Source organism: Trichoplax adhaerens, genomic scaffold (assembly GCF_000150275.1).
Source record: "Trichoplax adhaerens TRIADscaffold_9 genomic scaffold, whole genome shotgun sequence".
NCBI lineage: Eukaryota > Metazoa > Placozoa > Uniplacotomia > Trichoplacea > Trichoplacidae > Trichoplax > Trichoplax adhaerens.
In genome coordinates, this window is record NW_002060951.1 from 2,900,227 (window position 1) to 2,920,091 (window position 19,865).

The following is a 19,865-nucleotide window of genomic DNA, read 5'->3' on the forward strand; positions in this document are numbered from 1 at the left end:
TTAACCTGGATAGCATAAGTTATTGCTTACAGAATTTGTGATTTGTGAGCTATACACTTAATTTTCTTGTTTCACAGAATAAAAAAATTTAATTTAAATAATCGATCTGTCAAACGACTTGTTCCTCCATTACTAAGTCAGAGAAATCATATGATATTGCAGAATGTTACAGTGTGGTACGTCAAGACCAGATGTGCGCATACGTATTCGATAATAGACAGCTAATTGGAGCATTAAAGGAGGATTTCTCTTATTGCTGAGGAATTACTTCGTTACATAATAAAAAATTATTTCATCCACAAGAGAATTACAGTATATTGTTGTATTGATAGCATTAGACCGGGTCTTGTAAAATTTTATTTTTGAAATGAAATGGATAACTTATAGTTATCAAACTGGCACCTGTTCAGTTATTGTTAATGATTTAAGAGGAGCCTTAACTGAAAGTGGTACGTATAAATCTAATGTAGCTTCAATATGCCATATTTCTCTTCAACGATTACATTCAACAGAGATAATTAAAGTGAATCACTCAAATTACTATTACGTGCTTGGCATATCACCTATCGCAACTCAAGGTTAGATCAAAGCTTCTTATTGTCACCTTTGTAAAAAGTATCACTAGACATAATCGGTAATTGCCTGGTAGATCATAATAAATTTACCGAAATAACGGCGCATTCAGTTTTAGCTTCTGTCGAATTGCATCGAAAGTATGGCAGAAGTATGGTGGTAGAACATGGGTATCTGGTGCATTCTACAGGTTCAAAAAACAATCCTCAACCATACACATATTCAAGCAGACGGTTTTATCGATCTCCTGGAGCTGACTACCATATGCTAATGCTAATACGTTGAAAAGGAATCATCAATCAGCAAGTGCGGCAAAGAAGCAACGGAGCGAATTTATCAAGTTATAGCTGTTAGAGAACATCGGAGATCAATTTGGACGGTTATGCTACTAATTATAATCTTAACTCCTATATTGACCCGTATAGGTTAAATCTGACTTGATTAAAAATTAGCAATGATTTGGTGACTTTATAAAGTAGTTCATTACAGTACTTTGTAAAGTTACTAGCTCAGTAAACTTGACCTGGCATACACACGTATTTTCAAGACAAAGAGTCTGATGCTGCTATTATTATTATTGTCGTGATTGTTACACCGTTAACGCCATACAGTAATACAGAAACTGACCTTCGTTGAATCCATGTTACGCAAGATATTAATGAATCGGAAATTTAATCTCATCTTCTGACCTATACTTTCCACAATGCGAACTGTATAAATACGTCATTTTTATAGCGCAGGTAGTTGTTCGTCATTACTGCAAGCTTACAATACGCTTATATTCAAAATGTAAAAACTGAACATATCAAAGAAGTAATACTTATATCTTTGCATTGAATGAAACTAAAGGAGTTGTCTTGAGCATTTGAAGTGTGTTGTAAATGTACATTTAACGTACCAAATGAAAGCTTTTATGTTTTGTAAGCTACCTATATACTGCAGATTGATCCGATTATAGTATACGCTACGGTATGGTATTGATTACTAGTACAGTACTTGCAAAGTATTTAATTAAGTATTTATTTACGTGCAGTACACTACATTATTCAGCAATTCAGTTCGCAAAGCAGTTCACACGTTAAAGCTGAGGAATTGATGCTAATATTTCTCTTTCGATTTCTACGCAATTACATGCAGAATCAAGCATTCTTTCTGATGGTTATCAATTTCAAGTTCTACAATAAAATTGTAACCACTACAATATACGTATACTTCTTTAATGCTAGGTGTATTTGATAGAAAATGCCATAATCATTTTCCTAATATGAGGATAATTTGTGAATAATAATTATAATGAATTAGATATATATTTTAATGCAATTTGCTGTTATCGGAGATTTAAAGCATGTATGCCATATATTTCCGCAAAATAAGCTGAGCACTTATCAAAATTAGTTGAATTGAAATTATAAATACATCAAACTGCGAATAAAACTCTAAACGTGTATTCCAGAAAATTTTTTACAAAAATTCATAATGTACTGTATGATCGAAGCTTAATTCGAAATTTTTAGCAGCAGCGTGACTGAATAGTGGAAAAAATACTATATCGAGGTACTGTTTAATATTTACTCATTATACCAGTTAATGAAATGTGAAATGACTAACTTGATATCAAGTATTATAATATGAGGGTGCAATCCGGTACACTACTGCTTGGTACAAATACGATACTTGAGAAGTGATGAAACGACGTTTAATTGCAGAGGTCAGATCTTTACCTAAACATTTATTATTATTGTGAAGAGTAAATTAGTGTATATCAGCCGTCATTTATACTCTAATATTCAAAGGGAATCATCGACAAGTAATCCTGCCACAAAATTACGAAACGGTAATCTACGTACCAATTAGCCTGAGAACCACTTTGGGAGATAATATTTATTAAATTCTCAGATTTTGCTATCCGTAAGTGGGCTTCTTTTCGCTTTTCTAAGAATTCATTGACGAAATTTTCAACAGATATCTTCCTATCCATAAATTCATCTGCTAGCGTCTATCAAGATTTACGCAGAGTTATAAAATACTATTTAATGTAATAGTTAATTATGTAATCCGTGAAGTAAGTAAAGTGTAAAAAGTCATGGATAAATAAAGCCAATATAATTCTTGTACTGACGTAATCGAATCTGAATGCTGCTAAAGCTTGATTTCAACTCATTACTAGCTTTGAAAGCTTCCCCTTTAAATTAATTGCTGGATCTATAATTAATTTGTACGCTGGCCATAACTTACTTCTGCTTCTTCTTCATTTTGAGCAACAGATGCTTTCATAAGAGCAGAGATTGTGTCTAAATCTATACGGTAATTCCCTAGATGTCAATATTAGTTACCAAGTATGAGAGAAATTTTGGATCAAAATCAAAATTGTAATATCAATCATCTATTATATATATATATATATATCCATTATTAATTAATAGAGAGTATTACAGTATAACTGCTTTGCCTATAAGCAATAGTATTACCGTTGTAGTAGTACAATATCATTAATTAATTTATTATGCATCGCTAGGATTATTATACCGAGAAGTTGTACTTTCTGTGCGTATTCATCGCGTAGTGTTTTGTACTTTTCCAGAACTTGTTTCAAACTATTGATACGACTCTCAAGGTCGGGTTTCCTTTTTAAGTTGTAGTCGGCTAAGCTTTGATTTCTTGCTGTTGAAGTTTGAATAGTCGACTTCATTTTCCGAACCTTCAATAATACACGCATAGTATATATTGCAATATAGGATAATACAATAAGGTCGATGCATATAATATGCGCTTACTGTACGCGTACGTTTAACGCAGCATAAGAATGTAACGCCAAAAACATACAGTATTATGCATAGTACACGTCTATATTCGTAAATTCAAACTGTTCCAGCAATCCTAACAGTGTCTCATACAAATCTAAACTAATAATAATTTCATTTGATGGCACAGTAGTACTTTCGTTCGTAAGTTCATCATTTGTTGTTGCATTAAGAAATTGAAAGTAATGTCAGAGTCCTTGCTAATGTAACATAGACTGTAGCGTAGGCTCATTGTACGTGTATAAAAAAGTTATTTTGGTTTTATAAAAATATACAATTTTAAAGGTAGATGTAAGCATTAACAATGTTGTAAATTCCCCTAGATTTAAAATCGATGTACTGTATATAACATACTATAATAACAAACTTACCTGATCTGATTCACCAATCATAGAAATTATCTTACTTTCATTGTGTAAAAGGGTTTGAAGGTCGTCGGAAGTTTTACCGCGTAATATTCCCAAAAATGTGGAAATATCTGATGAAACGTCAATCGGGGGATTATTTAGACGCGTTGACGAGTAATGACTTTGTGGAATTACGGGCATAGGCATAGCATGAACGTCTGACTGAGCTGGTGGATAGCCTGGATATGAAGGCGGGTGATGATTGGCAGAACCAGTATTTCCGCTATACATTGCAAAAGCTGCGTATGTAAGATCGATCGCTGTCTTTGAAGGTAGTATGTCTAAACGAATAACATAAAATAAAATAAAATAATAAAAAGAATAATGTACTGTACAGTAATATCAAATATATAATATTCATGCGATTGTGCGTGTTCCACTTACAATTATATACGTTTCGCAATACTGTAGTAATAAAGTAGTTGAAACTTGACTCAGCTGGCTTGGTCAGTAGTATTAACTGAAAAAGGCATAAAATTAAAAAATTTTATTTGTTAGCTTGCGGTTCCATCGTATCTACTGTACTGTACTGTACTGTACAGTACGGTTGTGTGCTAAGAACTGTACACTCAGTGTACAGTACAATACAGTACTGTACGGTACAAATTACAGGTTCTCGGGCGTGGCGGGTTTGTACAATGTACCCTGTACAGTACTGTACAGTGTACAGTACAATGCGATACAGTACATATTGTACACTACAGTATGCTGTACTGTGAACTACAGTACTATATACTGTACTTTAGTTCGTTAAGTAAACCAAAGTTTCGTTTCGCCTTTGAAATCAGTTACTGAATGTAGAGTACTGTACAGTACATTAGCACATCTTTAGTAAAATTACACCGAAGGTGATCAAAAAATGCCAATACTGTACGGTACTATGGAAAAATAAATTAAATTAAATTTTAATTTTAAATTAAATTAAGTATCAGTACAGATACTGAAGCATAGTGAAGTGTTTAAAACAGTTTTCAGATTTAAGACAATGTGAGGCGAAATGTCCGATCACCCGAGGACCTAGGGCAATGACGTACTGTACTAGTTTTTATGTCACTGTCGTCAGTGTCATTGCCTTCGTACGTGCTATTTTTACCGTCACCGTCTGAGTCTTCTGGCCCACCGTGGTTATTAATCTACTGTACTGTAGTGTACAGTACAGTACTGTTAGTCCATTATTTTTAGTGTGACTTCTTCCTTGGTAGAAACTTTAAAATACGAGAAGTCATAAAGTAAGAGCGACTAAAAATTATAGGTATATGATTGTTGTTGTTTATCCTCTGAATGGAAACTATGGCCTCCAAACTATGCACTTATTGTACAGTGAAGGAAGGTATATATAGATGCCCCAAGTGCAATGCCAGATAGTAAGTTGAATAGTATACTAGAGCTAAGTAACTACGGATTTTTAGCGAGTCGTGATTACTATGATGTGTTCAGCGTGGTTATGTAGTTTCAAAATTTGTTAGAGAACTGCTATACACGTTCTGTACATACTACGTTCACAATCTTCTTCGAGTTCATGAAGACTAGGTTTAAGATATGCATAAGGTGAAGACATAGCACACTATGCTTTTCTTATACTACACATACTGTAACTTAAATGAATTGCTCATTACTGTGCTCTATAATATTAGCAAATTTACTGTTAGTATGCTGCAGAATTACGATGCTGACATCGTACCGTGTACGCTCGTTGAGTATAATAAACTGATTCTGTAAATTGTAAAACTCTAATGGCAGAGAAAGATTTCCCCTTACCTGCATGGTAAAACTTAAACAATGTACGTTACGTAAAACCGCAGATTTCAGTCGCTGCACACCAGCATTCCTAAGGTCTTTAGCTACCAGTCTCGTGTGCTGGGGCTATGAACTTGCTTTTACAGAATCTCAACAAATGACCTTTGATGGTTTTCTGGGATTGTTGTTGTGCGCTATCGACAACTACATAATGTTTCTATATAATTAATTAGTTTCTGTTAAAGATCGTCATTTTACTATACAGTGCTATTGTAAATTGAAATACGTAGCGAGAAAATTAAATTACTTTTAGGTAATATGCTGTATGAACCTATTGTCGGGACTGTCCTCTACGACGTCTACATCGTCAAGTTACAGAAAATTACACACGTCTCTCCTATATTAAACTGTGAACTCAAACTTTTTTGAAATTCCAATTTGTAACGAATCTGCTTACTGTTAGGTAGCGTTACAGAAGTATGTGATTGTCCATTATAACTTACAGTACTGTGCACTAACAGTCAGTTAGCTTAAAGAAATTTGTATTACGGCTACTACGCAAGAGTTCCTTCGTAATCCCAGCTCCATGACGAACGTCTTCAACTTTCATTGATGTATTGGATATAGGTCATAAAATAATATGCAGATAATGCCTTGAATAATTAATTTACTTATGACATTGATGCGTATTAAATATTTTGACAGAGTTACAAATTCGATGATGTATATGAAATTCATATACAACATTCAATTTGCAACTCTGTTTACTTGTGATTGGCCCTACTGTATAATATATATCATATTAGTGAGTTTAAGACCATAAAGATTACAAAGGCGACTTAGCAGGGCTATTTCAGCTAAATACTGCTTGTGCGCCTGGTCTTGGCTGCCACTTTGCAGTGGAGAGTATAAGGTACAGCGTACGTACAGATATAGCAGACAGTGCAAAGGGTATGTTATTGCAGGCCTTAGTTTCAGTGAAAGATTGCAGATCGAGTGCGCTCGCTTCAAGCAAGTGAGCTCAACTAGTAATTTATAATTATAATGAAATTCAATTATTGGTCAGACATCACAATTAAAATTGCTGAAATCCAAACTTGCTTATCTCACTGTAAATGCGTAGCACGTATCTATATAGTATTTATTATTTATTTATGTAGCTCTAAGACCACTTATTTTTGAATCGAACTAAATGCTGAAAAAATAACTTATTTATTTACGTTTTCATAGCTGCTCTCTATATTGCTACAAAGAGCATAAAGGTAAGCCTATGTGACTGATTTGGTAAATAATGGCAGGGTGAGATCCGTATGTCTGGTAATTACTGTAATACTTTTTACTTTTTAAAACGCTGTGGACAGTGTACAGCAAATGTTAACGCACATCATAAAGTGCATAGAGAACGTGCTCTTATAGTGCCTAACTTAATCGTAGTTTGATATGTTGGCTAATGATCGTAAAGAGCTTCTTGGGTGAGCAATGTAGAGCATTTTTCTACAGTATTTAATGTATTTTTCGTCAGTTAATTATGGTTTTCAGCTGCAATGGCAAGTACGTTATGTAGTACTGTTACTGGGATTTTGTAGTGTCGGAGAAACTTTCGGTTTCGTTAATTATGTACTAGTAATTATAATCAGTTAGTATACTGTACAAATGTACATATGCGTACGTACTAATTTGCGAAATTGGAAATTTTACTCTGTTATAATTATTATTACATGTAGTTACATCGTGATACTTCACATAAGTGAACAGAACCAGAACTAACTGGTATTATCAACAATATGATTTTCTGTTTACAGCATTTGAAGTACATAATATAGAGTTAGATGAGTAGACGTAACCATCTTATATATATGATCTTTTGTACACTTCGTTGAAACAATCCTGATCAACTGACGCGTGATGTTCCCGTGTGCGAGTTTCATAAAAAAATTTAAATAATGCTATTTTAAAATGGGTTTGCGCTGCTGGAAGATTACATTATTTTTAATTGTTTCATAGACCTGTCACCTGTCCATAATGATATGATACGCCAATAGGGTAGTTTCAGCGAAGTGTACAAAAGTCCTTGTTAATTAAGATGGCTGTGTCTCATTAATAAGAATTTTCGTTTAAAGCTGAAAGTCTCACTTGAGTGTTGTACTTATACGCTCGTATGTGTAGATTCGAAAGTTATAACAATTGTTTGTGACACAGTCGTCACGTTATTTTGTTATTATTTAATTGATCATAATAAATCTTTAAGCGAAATGTACTATTTTTTTCTTAAAAATATTTTCGAAATCTCGTTGCTTCTATAGATAGATGTAGTAAGGAAACTAGTCAGCTTTATAGCAGACGTGATAACTGGGATGAATATTACTCAACAGGTATAAATGCTGCAGATTTTTTGTATGAAATCTAGTATATATTCTTTACATGATATCTTGTTATATTATGTTAATGAATGATTTATAATGGCTTAATTGAATACCGAAAGCTAATTTGTGTTATAAAGAAATGAGAGGACTATCTTACGGAAAGGAAGAAGGGGAAATTTCTGATAATGGAGATGATTTAAGTTGTCACTCCTGCATTACAGCAGAGCAGTTGCAATGTATAGGTATGTATACATTAAATTTGATTGTAGTAATTTCGCCTACAGTGTTGTAGTGGTAGTGGCACTCGTAAACTTCGTATGGTTCGTTCTATTCCTATTCATTGACGAATTTAGGGTCGTTATCTTTCTATCCTTTTTTGCCACCACACTCATGCTGCAACCGATGAAAACCGAAATACATTTAAATAAATATAGAGCAATTTGTATTGACTCTATAGGTTTTCTTACTGTTGTGCCCTTGAAAAATGCATCTCTGCTTGAGTTATTTCTCTGTAGCTTTGTCGTTAGAGTTGACAATGAGTAATATTCTTGATTTAGTTCTTATTCAAAGTGGAACATTCAGTTCGATATTGATAGCTATAAAGAATGCTTCTTCGTCGTCGATGTAGGATACCTTAAGAGAAATATAAAGAAAACAGATAAAAGCTATATAAATTAATTCTCTATACAGTATTCAGTGTATTTTGGTTCAACTGTAGTTTTGGTCATTGTAGTTAGTAGAAGGTGTCCTCTAGGAATCTGCTTTGTTACAGTTGCTACACTATTGAACGCAGGAATAAGATATATGTGTTAGATTTTGCATTCTCTAAAAATCCTAAAATATTTCATTTTAGTGTTTTGTATGTTTGTGCAGTTTATACGTATGTTGATAAGAAATTATATTAATATCGTGCCTTATTTATGTTCTGTGTATCATAGTAACGTGCTAAAATATCTCAGTAAATGAAAATATATGTATCTGCCTGATCTTGTTACTGAGTGAATAGATGAGGTTTACAGTAACTTATCAGATGGCGAGTGCCTTACTTCTGTACATTTATTGTATTAGTATACATTAATTTATTAAAACGGAGCCTAATAGGAAACTGGTTTTTAATTTATATTATGCTTCTAGATAATTGATAATCTAAGTAGACGTGGTGTGTGAGGCAATACAGTATATTGTCGAAAGTCCAATATAATTTTTCCAGTATATTCGTAAATTCTTACATGTAATGCTAATCTTTCATATTTTGTAGGGAGCAGTGAGTTTATGGTCGAATTATTAAAGAACAAACATCTTAGACAAATGTTAAACGATATTAATACAGCAGTTAATCCTGATGAAGCTTTAGCAAAAGCCATGAACATACCAATTTTTGAGGAGTTGGCTTGCGAATGTCTTTGTATAATTGCAAATGATTGATTCTTATGATTTTTCAGTATTTATGTTTCACAAACTGCTGCTTCTCAATGTTGGTTTATGTAACGGCATGATTTGCAGATAGTCCATGGTCGAGTTGTTTTATATGGATAGGAATGCGTTTGCTATTGAAGAAAGATATGATCTTTGAGATTAAAAATGTCGGTCATTACAGTAGAATATAAATGACTACGTCAGATTGCCAAAATTATTTGGTGTGAATAACTTCTACATATTCTTATACTGTACAATGGTACATTGCCTATTTTATTGTTATTATTTAATAAAACTTTAGGCCTTTTATTTATAAGAGAGGTGTTGTTGAATTTAGCATGGATATCAAAGCCATCACAAGTTACATAAATTCTATAACATTGTAGAACGTTAGTTACGATGGAAAAGAAACGTGCTACTGACAATATTCTCCTAATCTTTAACAACTGTAGACTTTCTAAGCGCGATAAACTTAAATCTGTGATTTTTACAAATGTGTACTATACTGTACTGTACAGTACGATACACTCCTCTTTCTACAGTATTTGCTTCTAACAAAGAGAACTTAAGAGGTTGTCACGGTCCTTGTAAGGATTCGGGCATTCTACAGTATACTGTACAGTATATGAATCTCATCGGAGTAGCCGATGTACTGTACAGTACTGTACAGTACGTACAGTAGACATGGTCTCAAAATCACACTTACAGTACAGTACTGTACTTTACAGATTGAATGGTACTGTACAGTACAGTATACAGTACAGTACAGTATACTGTACAGTACTGTACTGTACATTTAGAGGTCTTCATGTTCTGATACTGGAGGGTGCGGGAAAATACGAATTCAGCAACAGTATAGTACTGTACAGTACTGTACTGTACTGTACAGTGTACAGCAGTGTAACAGCTAGATTATACTGTATACTGTAGTTTATACTGCAGTAATCAGTAGACAAAGATAGAGGGAACATTAGCAGATATGGGCGAAGACGAAATTGTTCCAGGTATAGATAAGAAATTAATCGAAGAATTTAAGAGAGATTTCGAAGGCGATGCTAAAAATTTAATTGCAAGAAACGTCATCACGCGCCATGGTCTTTCTGAGACATATCTTGATCGGGCTATTGTAAATGCGACTTCCCATGTCTTTCAATACAAAGTTTCAGAAGCCAAACCAATAACGTGAGTATACGGCTGTAGTGTACACTGTGCAGTATAGTACTGTATATCCACATAGCCACATGCTGTACTGTACTGTACACTACATTGTACAGTATATTGTGTACAGTACAGCATGAGTTGAACGGTTTATTTTTACAATTATAAAATAAAATAAAATAAAATAAAATTGATCTGAAGATAAGATTTTAATTATTAATTTCAATTTTAGAAATAATATCAATCAGTCAATCAAAAATATTCAAAATACGTTAGCTGCAGCAGCAAATTAATTTATCTTAAGTATTTACTCGCTTTCGTGAATGATTGCCATTACATTGAGAAATACTTTTGTCCAGTAAAATACGTACCTGACGATTCTTTTTCAGTCAAGCTGTCCTTCTAGTTCCTTCGATTATTTTATTATAGTTACTAGTGCAAACATACAATATAGAAATTCATTACTTTAATTATAATTCGAAGAAATCACTTTAGTTGAACCGAAACCACAATATATTTTTACTTCCCGACAGTACGGGGGCAAGCATTTCGACCATAAACCGTCTACATTATTATAGCTTGGAGTTCAAAATGGGAAGTCATCCCTGCTGCTGCAGGGCTGTCATAGATTATACGAATTATTATTAAATAACCAGCAGTTTAGTAATTCATACTGTACTATAACTGCCGTTAAGCGATAAGGGATTGGAAATATAATTTTTGACCAAGTACTATCTCGTACATTATTAAACTACAAAGGTTACGTTTTACCGATGCGTGATACCTTCATGAAAAAATTTGTTGTATTTCTCTTTTCGACCGTTTCTGCTCACACGATACATTTATGCAAGTGCATACGCATACATCATCTATACTGTACTATAATAAAATTTTACAGTTGAAAATATGCTTTGCCTCGTTCACTTTACAGAGTTTAGCAATGCAGGCACAGTAATTTGTAGATTTTGTATATAATAATATACGTATAAATCACACCACAACGGGCATAATATGATAAGAACCTGTGCACAAGTAAAGTGCTGTATAGTTAACAAATATGCAAATTATCACAAGCAGTGGGTTACCAATAATTAAGAATAATATGCAGTTAAGATGCGTATACTGAGAAGTCGGATCAATCATTAGGGTTAGGGTTCGGCGCTAAAGCATATTCTTAGTGCTTTCTAAAATTGTACTAATTACTGTAAACTAACCGGAACTAATTTTTTTAATACAGGTGTAATAATTAATTAATTGCCTACTAGCGAAACCCGTGGAAATTCCACGCAAAACAGTACTTGTATAGTGTGATTTTAAGGCTCTATTTTAAGCTAATAAAGTACTGCATGGGGTTTTATTAAAAATTAATTAGTTATAATAATAGATGAGATACTTAAGGACAGAATTTCAGAATTTTTGATATTGGATAAATTAGCTCGGCCTTCCCATGAGTTTATCACTCTGCTGATTTAGATTTTGCTATTTAGTGGTGCAACATAATAGAAGTACTACTGTACACTGAGTGTACAGTATATTACAGCACTATACGCGTATACGTACTTACAGTGTACATATCTATTGCATTGTTCTAGTGACAATACAGTATAACACTGAGCATGTAAAGTAGAATCATAGAATATAAATGAGGATAATTTGATGATAATTATAATGTGAAGCACTGTAGTTGCAGACTACGCGTACACTACTAAGTTCGATGCAACGATCAAGATCCATCCTGCAGTTGTGCGGCTGTAATAAAGCTTATTCTAATTCTGAATCATCTCGGCATCTTGTCTGATCGTTGTTGCATTTAGTTTCAGATCTACTATATGACTGTGCACATTGCAGTTCGGTTCGTTGAAACCTGGCTTGTGCTTCTAGTGTACCCAGTTAAATTTACTTGATTAATATACTCCTAAAACGTTGCAATATGCATTGTACTTGCGGATTAATATGCTCGTATATGCATGTATGAGTCGGCTTTTCATTATTTTCGTGATAAATATTTATCATCATCTGTGCCACAAGTTAACATTTGTTACTAATATATAATACTTATATAAAATTAGTGTCGTCGGCGCTTATACTGTCGACTTATAAACGATGTTTGTTACAACGACTTACCAGTAGCTTATCAACATCTGTATGTATACTATTATATACTATAATGTACTGCACATACTGGTGTATGTAAGCTAAAAAACTGCATCAAATTGATATATTATCTATAACTTGCAAGTTGCAACATTGTGGGAAATTTAAAACGGAGTAAAGTGAATTTGTGAGATCTGATGCAATATATGAGTCGCATATACAGTATGTTAACCGTACTGTATACATCGTAACTCAGGCACTTAGGCAAGTGTGGGTAATCAATTAAAAAGCAGAGTGTAATGAGATTATACTGCGTAGCACAAATAGAATCAAATTATATTTAGAGTCATACTAGAGGTGCGATCAATATTACGATAATTTTCGAACGTATCCTTGATTGTAAGATATTATAACTATGTAATAGTAGTACTATAGCAGTAAGTTAATTATATTAGGTGAAATATCAGTCACAGCGCAGTACGCGTATAAGGTAATCTCTAATAGATTGATAGATGATTACATTAAGTGGGCTATTTAACTAATATTGCATTTATGATGACTTTTATCGGCAGTAATCAACTTAGTAGTGGACGCTGTTGGTTGTTTGCATGTTTAAATGCCATACGTATTCCGTTTATTCGATTTCATAAATTGGAAGAATTTGAATTCAGTCAATCTTACTTGTTTTTCTGGGATAAAGTTGAGCGATGTAATTACTTCCTCGATGTATTTGAGGAGGTTGCGAGAAAGAAAGAAGCAGTTGATGGACGCCTCATGATGTTTTTACTATCAAATCCAGTTAATGATGGTGGTCAGTGGGATATGCTTGTTAATTTGATTAAAAAGTATGGGCTAATACCTAAGAAGTGTTGGAAAGAAAGTAGCTGCTCTGAAGCATCTCGTGATTTCAACAGAATATTGAATTACAAGGTACTGCTATGCATATCTGGCATACGACATCTTACTTCATTTATGTTATAGTAAACTTTTCGTTGCAATATAGACATACATATTTTATAGCCTCTTTAGAGTGAAAGTCTGCGATGTCGCTACGTATTTGTAATATAATCTAATCCTTAATTAACAGTCGAATTCAGTCATCTTATTAACGTGTTTAGTTTTACAGTATGATTTATATATGATTTCCTTTTCATCAACTAGCTTAACTATTCATCGCTTAGGTATATACTGTACCGTAAGAGTCCCTATTAAATGTATCTAATATGTACAGTACTTAATAAGGTTATATACTGTATATTATGTATACCAGCATATAAATTAGAGATTAGAATATTGAGAGTAAGTTATGAACTGTGAGACAGAAAAATGCTTAGCTGTTTTCTGTCAGAATTAAACGGATCATAGTAGTATGCATATCCACGTAGATATAAGTTAATGTAGATTTGTGAAATACGTATGAATTCATGTTGAGGTAGAGAGCACTTGAAAGAAATTGACTACTGTAGTCTCAGTTACAGGTGAGATTATTGTTTATAGTTCTGTTCAGCACCAATACCGCAGCCGTGTTGAAGTACACGGTATAGAATCTAGAAAACTGTAATATTTACTGTTCGTTATCATTATGAAGTGTTGCATTACTGTAGCATTCTATGTACAAAATACCTTAGTGGTACAAGTATGAAAATGGCTACTTTGTGATTATCAGATCCATGAGTGAGGAAAATCATCGACACAAGTATCTTTTCGGTTGTAGGAGTCATATCATTGCTTCTACTTTTAGCTTAGAGAATGTGCTTACCGTATCCGGACTTTGGTATTAGATACAAACGCTAACAAAGAAGAATTGCAGAAAGAAAAAGATACTATGATGAAGGAGGTACTATAAATAGAATTATTATTCTGCAAGTATTGTACATATTTTATGTAAATGTAAATGTAAGACTTTCATGCATATTCAGGATAACATTGCAGTTCGGTAATTGTATTTGATTGCCTCGATAGATTTCTTATCATAGGTGTTTACTGTCGGATATAATGTATGGTACAAATTAGCTGTATGTTTTTCTGTACAGTTAATACCTTTATGATATGTTCATACGCTTCGTTATAACAACTTTTTCTAAAATATTGAATTGTAATTATTACTTTACGATCTACGGTATATGTACAGAAATATTCTTGTCTTTTAGCCGATTTCCGCCCAGCTGTACACTTAAGATAAAACATGCCATAAAAATATTAGAATTGCACTGATTGTTGCTTATCGTTTTGGAAATTTTTAATTGTACATTACGGAATCATTATAGGCGTTATGTTTGCGGAAATATTGAGTATAGCGTTTAATCCACACACTATTACACTATTAGTACCCTGTATGAATAAACGAAGTGAATGGGCACTCTGCTAGCATATACAGTATACTGTATACGTTAAGGGTTCATATTTTTGTCACGATGAAATATATAAATGAATCCATATTTTGGATTATATCATCGTGCAAGATAGGTCTAACTGTACAGTGCGGTATTTTTGATTGCGGAATACGGTTCGGTGCATACAGTAAAGACATTTGACGTAGTGCCGAGCTATACCTGCACACAATGCAAAGTATATATGACTATAGAATGGCGAAATTTACCATGTTTATTATAAATTGTATTATTCTACTGGATTAGTCATTGGATACGTTTAAAACGAGAATTGGCTATTTATTGATTATGAAGTTAAGATAAGATTTTATCCGTGGTCTAGATATTTGGTGTTTGTTGTATATGTCTTGGTAGTCCTCCGAGCTCATTTACTTGGGAATATTACGATAAACTGAAACAGTTCAACACGGTTTCGGATGTTTCTCCTCAGTTATTCTACCAGAAATACGTAAAGCCTGTTTTTAATATGGACGACAAAGTAATGTTATTAGTATATGCTATATATATCTTAACAGTAAATAATAAGGGACTTTTGTGGATATTATTTTAAAATTTTATTTTTACGATATGTATGAAATCATTAAGAGCTAACACATTATTTTAGATCTGCCTCGTAAATGATCCCAGAAATCCGTATGGACAGCTTTATACTGTGGAGTATTTAAATAATATGTCGAATGGACGAATAACCCTGTATAATAATCAACCAATGGATGTTATAAAGAAACTTGCAAGCACAGCGATAAGGGATGGAGAGGTAATAGAAGTTTCTACATCAACTTTTTTGGATGGTTTATTAGGATATTTATAATTTATACATGAAGAAATCACCATAGTTCCATAGCTCTTAGTAAAGAAATTTTGCTGTCAATGCATTATATTTGTACAACGCTAATAACTCCAGGAAGATGACGATAGCAGTAATTTGTGTGTATTGAAACGTATATTGTAGGTACTTTATTCATTTACAGATTGTAGTATAGATTTCGTAATACTTAGTAAGCTGTGTGAATTAATCTTATATCATATTACTGTAATCTTTCGCTGATTTATTGTGTTATTACAAGGTGGGAAACTATATCTTTTAAGGCGAGTTATATTTTTGTAAACAATTTAATGATCATTTCGAAATTCTGTAGCCAGTCTGGTTCGGTTGCGACGTTGGGAAGCACTTTGTTAGAAAGTTGGGACTGCTAGATTTAAAGTGGTATGGCGCACACTCATAGAAATTTTTATGCTTAAGATTACAGTAATCATAATTTATAATATGTAGAAGGTTAATATGTTATCATGACAGTATAAAAGTGAAAAATAGATTGCATGGGTTTGCGTACTAATGATTGTATTGTAAACTGTCCTATATCTATATTACAGCCATCAGCATGACCTTGTTTTCGGCTTTTCATCTTTAAATTTGGATAAGAAAAGTAGACTCTTGTATGGAGAGTCCTTAATGACTCATGCTATGTTGCTTACTGGCGTTAGCTTTGAAATGGTAGGATTTGAATTGGGGCTGGGAAATAATTATATTCTGACCCGATAGGTTTTAATCTTATTCTATTACAAAAATTTTCATTTCTACATGACACCTGTATGATACGTAAATCTTAATTTTTTAATGTTAAGCATGTATTGATAATTAATTGTCGTTGTAGAAAGATGGAACAAACCTGAATGAGATAGAAAGGCGATCAGAATGGCAGCCATCTAAATGGCGTGTGGAGAATTCATGGGGTGACTCTTCGGGAGAGAAAGGATATCTGGTTATGACCGATGATTGGTTTTCCGAGTTTGTTTTTGAAGTAGTCATTGATAAGAAACATATTCCAAAAGACATCTTGACTATTTTAGAACAGAAACCGATAGTTCTTCCTGCCTGGGATCCAATGGGAGCTCTAGCTTAGTTGAACGCTCAGCTTCCTTTGAAAATTTAAAAGGATGTATTTCAATTCTTACCTCTATTTCTAAACTAAGATACAGTAGTATTGTACTTCATAACCGCCAGACATGTATCCGATGTGGGGTATCTATACGCTTTGTGATACTTGGCGAAGTAAAACTTTGCTTTCTTACGTAAATTTAAGTTTTAGTTAAGGTTGATTTAAGTAGCCTATTGGATAACTGATGAGTGAATATTTACTCTAAAGTACACGAAGGTGGATAGATTCATTGTATGATTATGACTGGAATAAACATAACTATTTATGTTAATATGTCAGATTTATTCAAAGAATATGTGTTTGTGAATCAGGCGAATACATAATCAATACTAGAGTACTGTTGATCTAATTTGGTCATTTCCTGTAATAACTTAATACGCTTTGTTTATATAGTAATCTACACTTGCATAAAGCTGGGTCATGATTTGTCTCTAGTTTCTTCAGCTACAATATGGTACGAAATTATATTGTCCTTAATTTTCGTAAGCTGCACTTGTGCACTGTACAGAATACTGTACTAGTATAGCAGTTACCCTTATGATACAATGCTAATGTTATGTTCATGTACACCATAGGCGTCAATATTTCCAGAACTAGCATTTTAAAATTATCTCTAGTGTATTCTTAGCATGCCACTAACGACTAGCTACGAGTTAATACAGTATACCTAGTCAAGGACTACTAGTAGTCCATGGCCTAGTACAACTGCGAACTGTAAACAGCTCTATCGTATTCATTAGTTAATTACTCAGAACTCTTCGTGTTAGTCTTGTTTCTTATATATCCATTAAGTAGAATATCCCACAGAGGTGCTTATGTTGGCTTATAAACGTTAGACGCCATCTTGTAAAATATTTTTAAATCAGTTTAAAAAATAATAAAAATCACACGTAATATACTTTGTAATAAAGTTCTCGAGCAAATGTTGAGACAGCGTATTTAGCAAAGTATAGAACTTTATTAAGACTTATAAAATATGACAGCAACGCTCATATATATAATCTATCATAGAATATTTTAGAACTTATTAGTAGTTATTATAATATACAGTACATAGAATGAGTATTCTAGAAGGTTCTACTGTACATGCATATGAGGTTTGAATACGTGCGCATCTAAGACTGACCTTTACGAAGTCACTCTATTAATACTATGACATAGTTGATAACCATAGTAGATTATTTAGTGAGATTACAATTTACGAATTATAAATGTCCAATAGTTCATACTGCACAATATTGGCTCCAACTGCCGACACTGTAATCTCCAGCTCTCCCTTAAAAACTCCCGGCTTTTATACCGTAGGTTGTTTACATAACATATAATTTACAGTAAGCCTTCCTAACACTTCGAAGTCCTAATCATTGTGGTTCTTCACTTTGGTTCTAACATAAGTACTCTGAGTCATAATATAGGTACCGCACTAATCCTAGAACTTTCAAAACGTCATTTATCTACAAGTATTGGTAGAGTGAACGTTCCTTCTTTAGTAGCCTCTGGCATAAGTCTGTTGTGCAGACTGCATACTCAAAATCAGTATCAGAAAAATATCTCAAAAAAACGCATATCAGCGCATCTATTGCATCTACGTACAACTGAGCCCGTTGCATATCGTAGTGTACGAATTATCTGGATTCTACACTGCAGCAATCACTACCTTAGAGAAATCCCGAACGCAGGAACAAATCTATAGGCAAAAATACTGTAGGAATTTCATACTGAGCTATGTAAATTTCACCCATAATTATAATCGAAGGCATCGAGTAAGGGCATAAACACCCAGCTGCTCGTTTGAATGAGCGAGTGAGGGGGGATTTTTGACATACAGTAACGTGATAAAATAATATAGTCTTTACCGCTAAAAACATCGCCAGTATTGAAATTTTGGACCGCTAGAAATACTGCAGACACAAAAATGTCAGCACTGAAGTGGGAGTATCTAGGCTTAAAAAATGTATATTGACCAAAAATTGCTACTATTATCTACAGCAGGGTTGTCAGTGCTGGTGTACTGTTATTATCAGTCTTTGGACTAGTACTCCTCAGAGTCTTTTCTGCTACAGGACCTTGTGCATCATACATACTTTCTATAGTTTAATTATGTATCTTAATTTTCTTCTCTAGACGAATATATAGAGGAACTTCCTGAGAATAGCGTTACAGCTTGAAATCGAAAATTCACTTAGACACTGTTGACTGCTTTATCGTTAAAAATATCATTTTATCATGAAAGCTTATTAAATCTATAAGTGCTAGCTAGTACTGTACAGTACAGTACTCATATTAAGAAATAATAAGTTTGGTTACGGCTACTGTACAGTACTGTACAGTGTACAGTATAGTCTTAGTACTGTAGGCATAATACAACTACGGTTCCGTAACAAAAAAGTACAGTAAACATAATTTTGTACAGGATTGATACAGGATAAAATATTATTAAAGAATCAATCATACCATATATTTTAAGGCTTGAGAGCCATAGGTTGATCAGGATATCATAAATTATAGAGCTTAATGAATTCTAAAAAATGTCTCGCTAAGTCTTAATGTTTGATTTACAGGTTAAGTTATATTTATTTCGTCAACACTCGGACAATATTTGATGGTTAGATATTTCACACAGTATTGCATAGTTTTTACAGCTGTTTATATTTCATTCGTCCAGGGAGGTAATTTGGTATACTCAAGTTCTCATAAGCAACAGTTAGTCCATTATAAGAGCAACTGTGTATGACAATGATATAATTGTGCTTTTAATACGTGATATAATATAAAATACTTTTGTAAATTAAATAACCTTACGATTAAACGATATGAAAGATCTGATCTTTACATTCCGTTTTAGAGCAATGCTTATAAGAAAATTGTAATACGATATTACAAAAATCAATGAGTTTCGCGATTGTCTATCGTATGCAGATTCTTAGTGGTTTATTTAGGAAACAATATTTATCTTGCTTATCAGTTTACTAGCTTGTGTTCAATA

The 19,865-nt window shown here is 33.2% G+C and overlaps 3 protein-coding genes across 3 annotated transcripts; 2 read left to right on the forward strand and 1 right to left on the reverse strand.

The window, feature by feature from the left end:
• Positions 1 to 1,795: 1,795 nt before the first annotated feature.
• On the reverse strand, positions 1,796 to 5,339 carry TRIADDRAFT_59135 (uncharacterized protein; the record flags this gene model as incomplete). Its single annotated transcript, XM_002115163.1, has 6 exons — positions 1,796 to 1,832; positions 2,421 to 2,569; positions 2,809 to 2,885; positions 3,100 to 3,271; positions 3,746 to 4,062; positions 5,276 to 5,339. 6 exons carry the CDS (start codon positions 5,337 to 5,339, stop codon positions 1,796 to 1,798), a joined length of 816 nt encoding a protein of 271 aa, XP_002115199.1.
• A 1,723-nt stretch (positions 5,340 to 7,062) lies between these two features.
• On the forward strand, positions 7,063 to 9,306 carry TRIADDRAFT_59136 (uncharacterized protein; the record flags this gene model as incomplete). The annotated part of the gene is made up of 4 exons (XM_002115000.1): positions 7,063 to 7,069; positions 7,822 to 7,890; positions 8,001 to 8,123; positions 9,140 to 9,306. The coding sequence occupies 4 exons, from the start codon at positions 7,063 to 7,065 to the stop codon at positions 9,304 to 9,306; spliced, it is 366 nt and encodes a 121-aa protein (XP_002115036.1).
• A 970-nt stretch (positions 9,307 to 10,276) lies between these two features.
• TRIADDRAFT_28626 (uncharacterized protein) lies at positions 10,277 to 16,843 on the forward strand (the record flags this gene model as incomplete). The annotated part of the gene is made up of 8 exons (XM_002115001.1): positions 10,277 to 10,479; positions 13,122 to 13,479; positions 14,291 to 14,386; positions 15,262 to 15,417; positions 15,544 to 15,696; positions 16,079 to 16,146; positions 16,314 to 16,419; positions 16,619 to 16,843. The coding sequence occupies 8 exons, from the start codon at positions 10,277 to 10,279 to the stop codon at positions 16,841 to 16,843; spliced, it is 1,365 nt and encodes a 454-aa protein (XP_002115037.1).
• Positions 16,844 to 19,865: the final 3,022 nt, after the last annotated feature.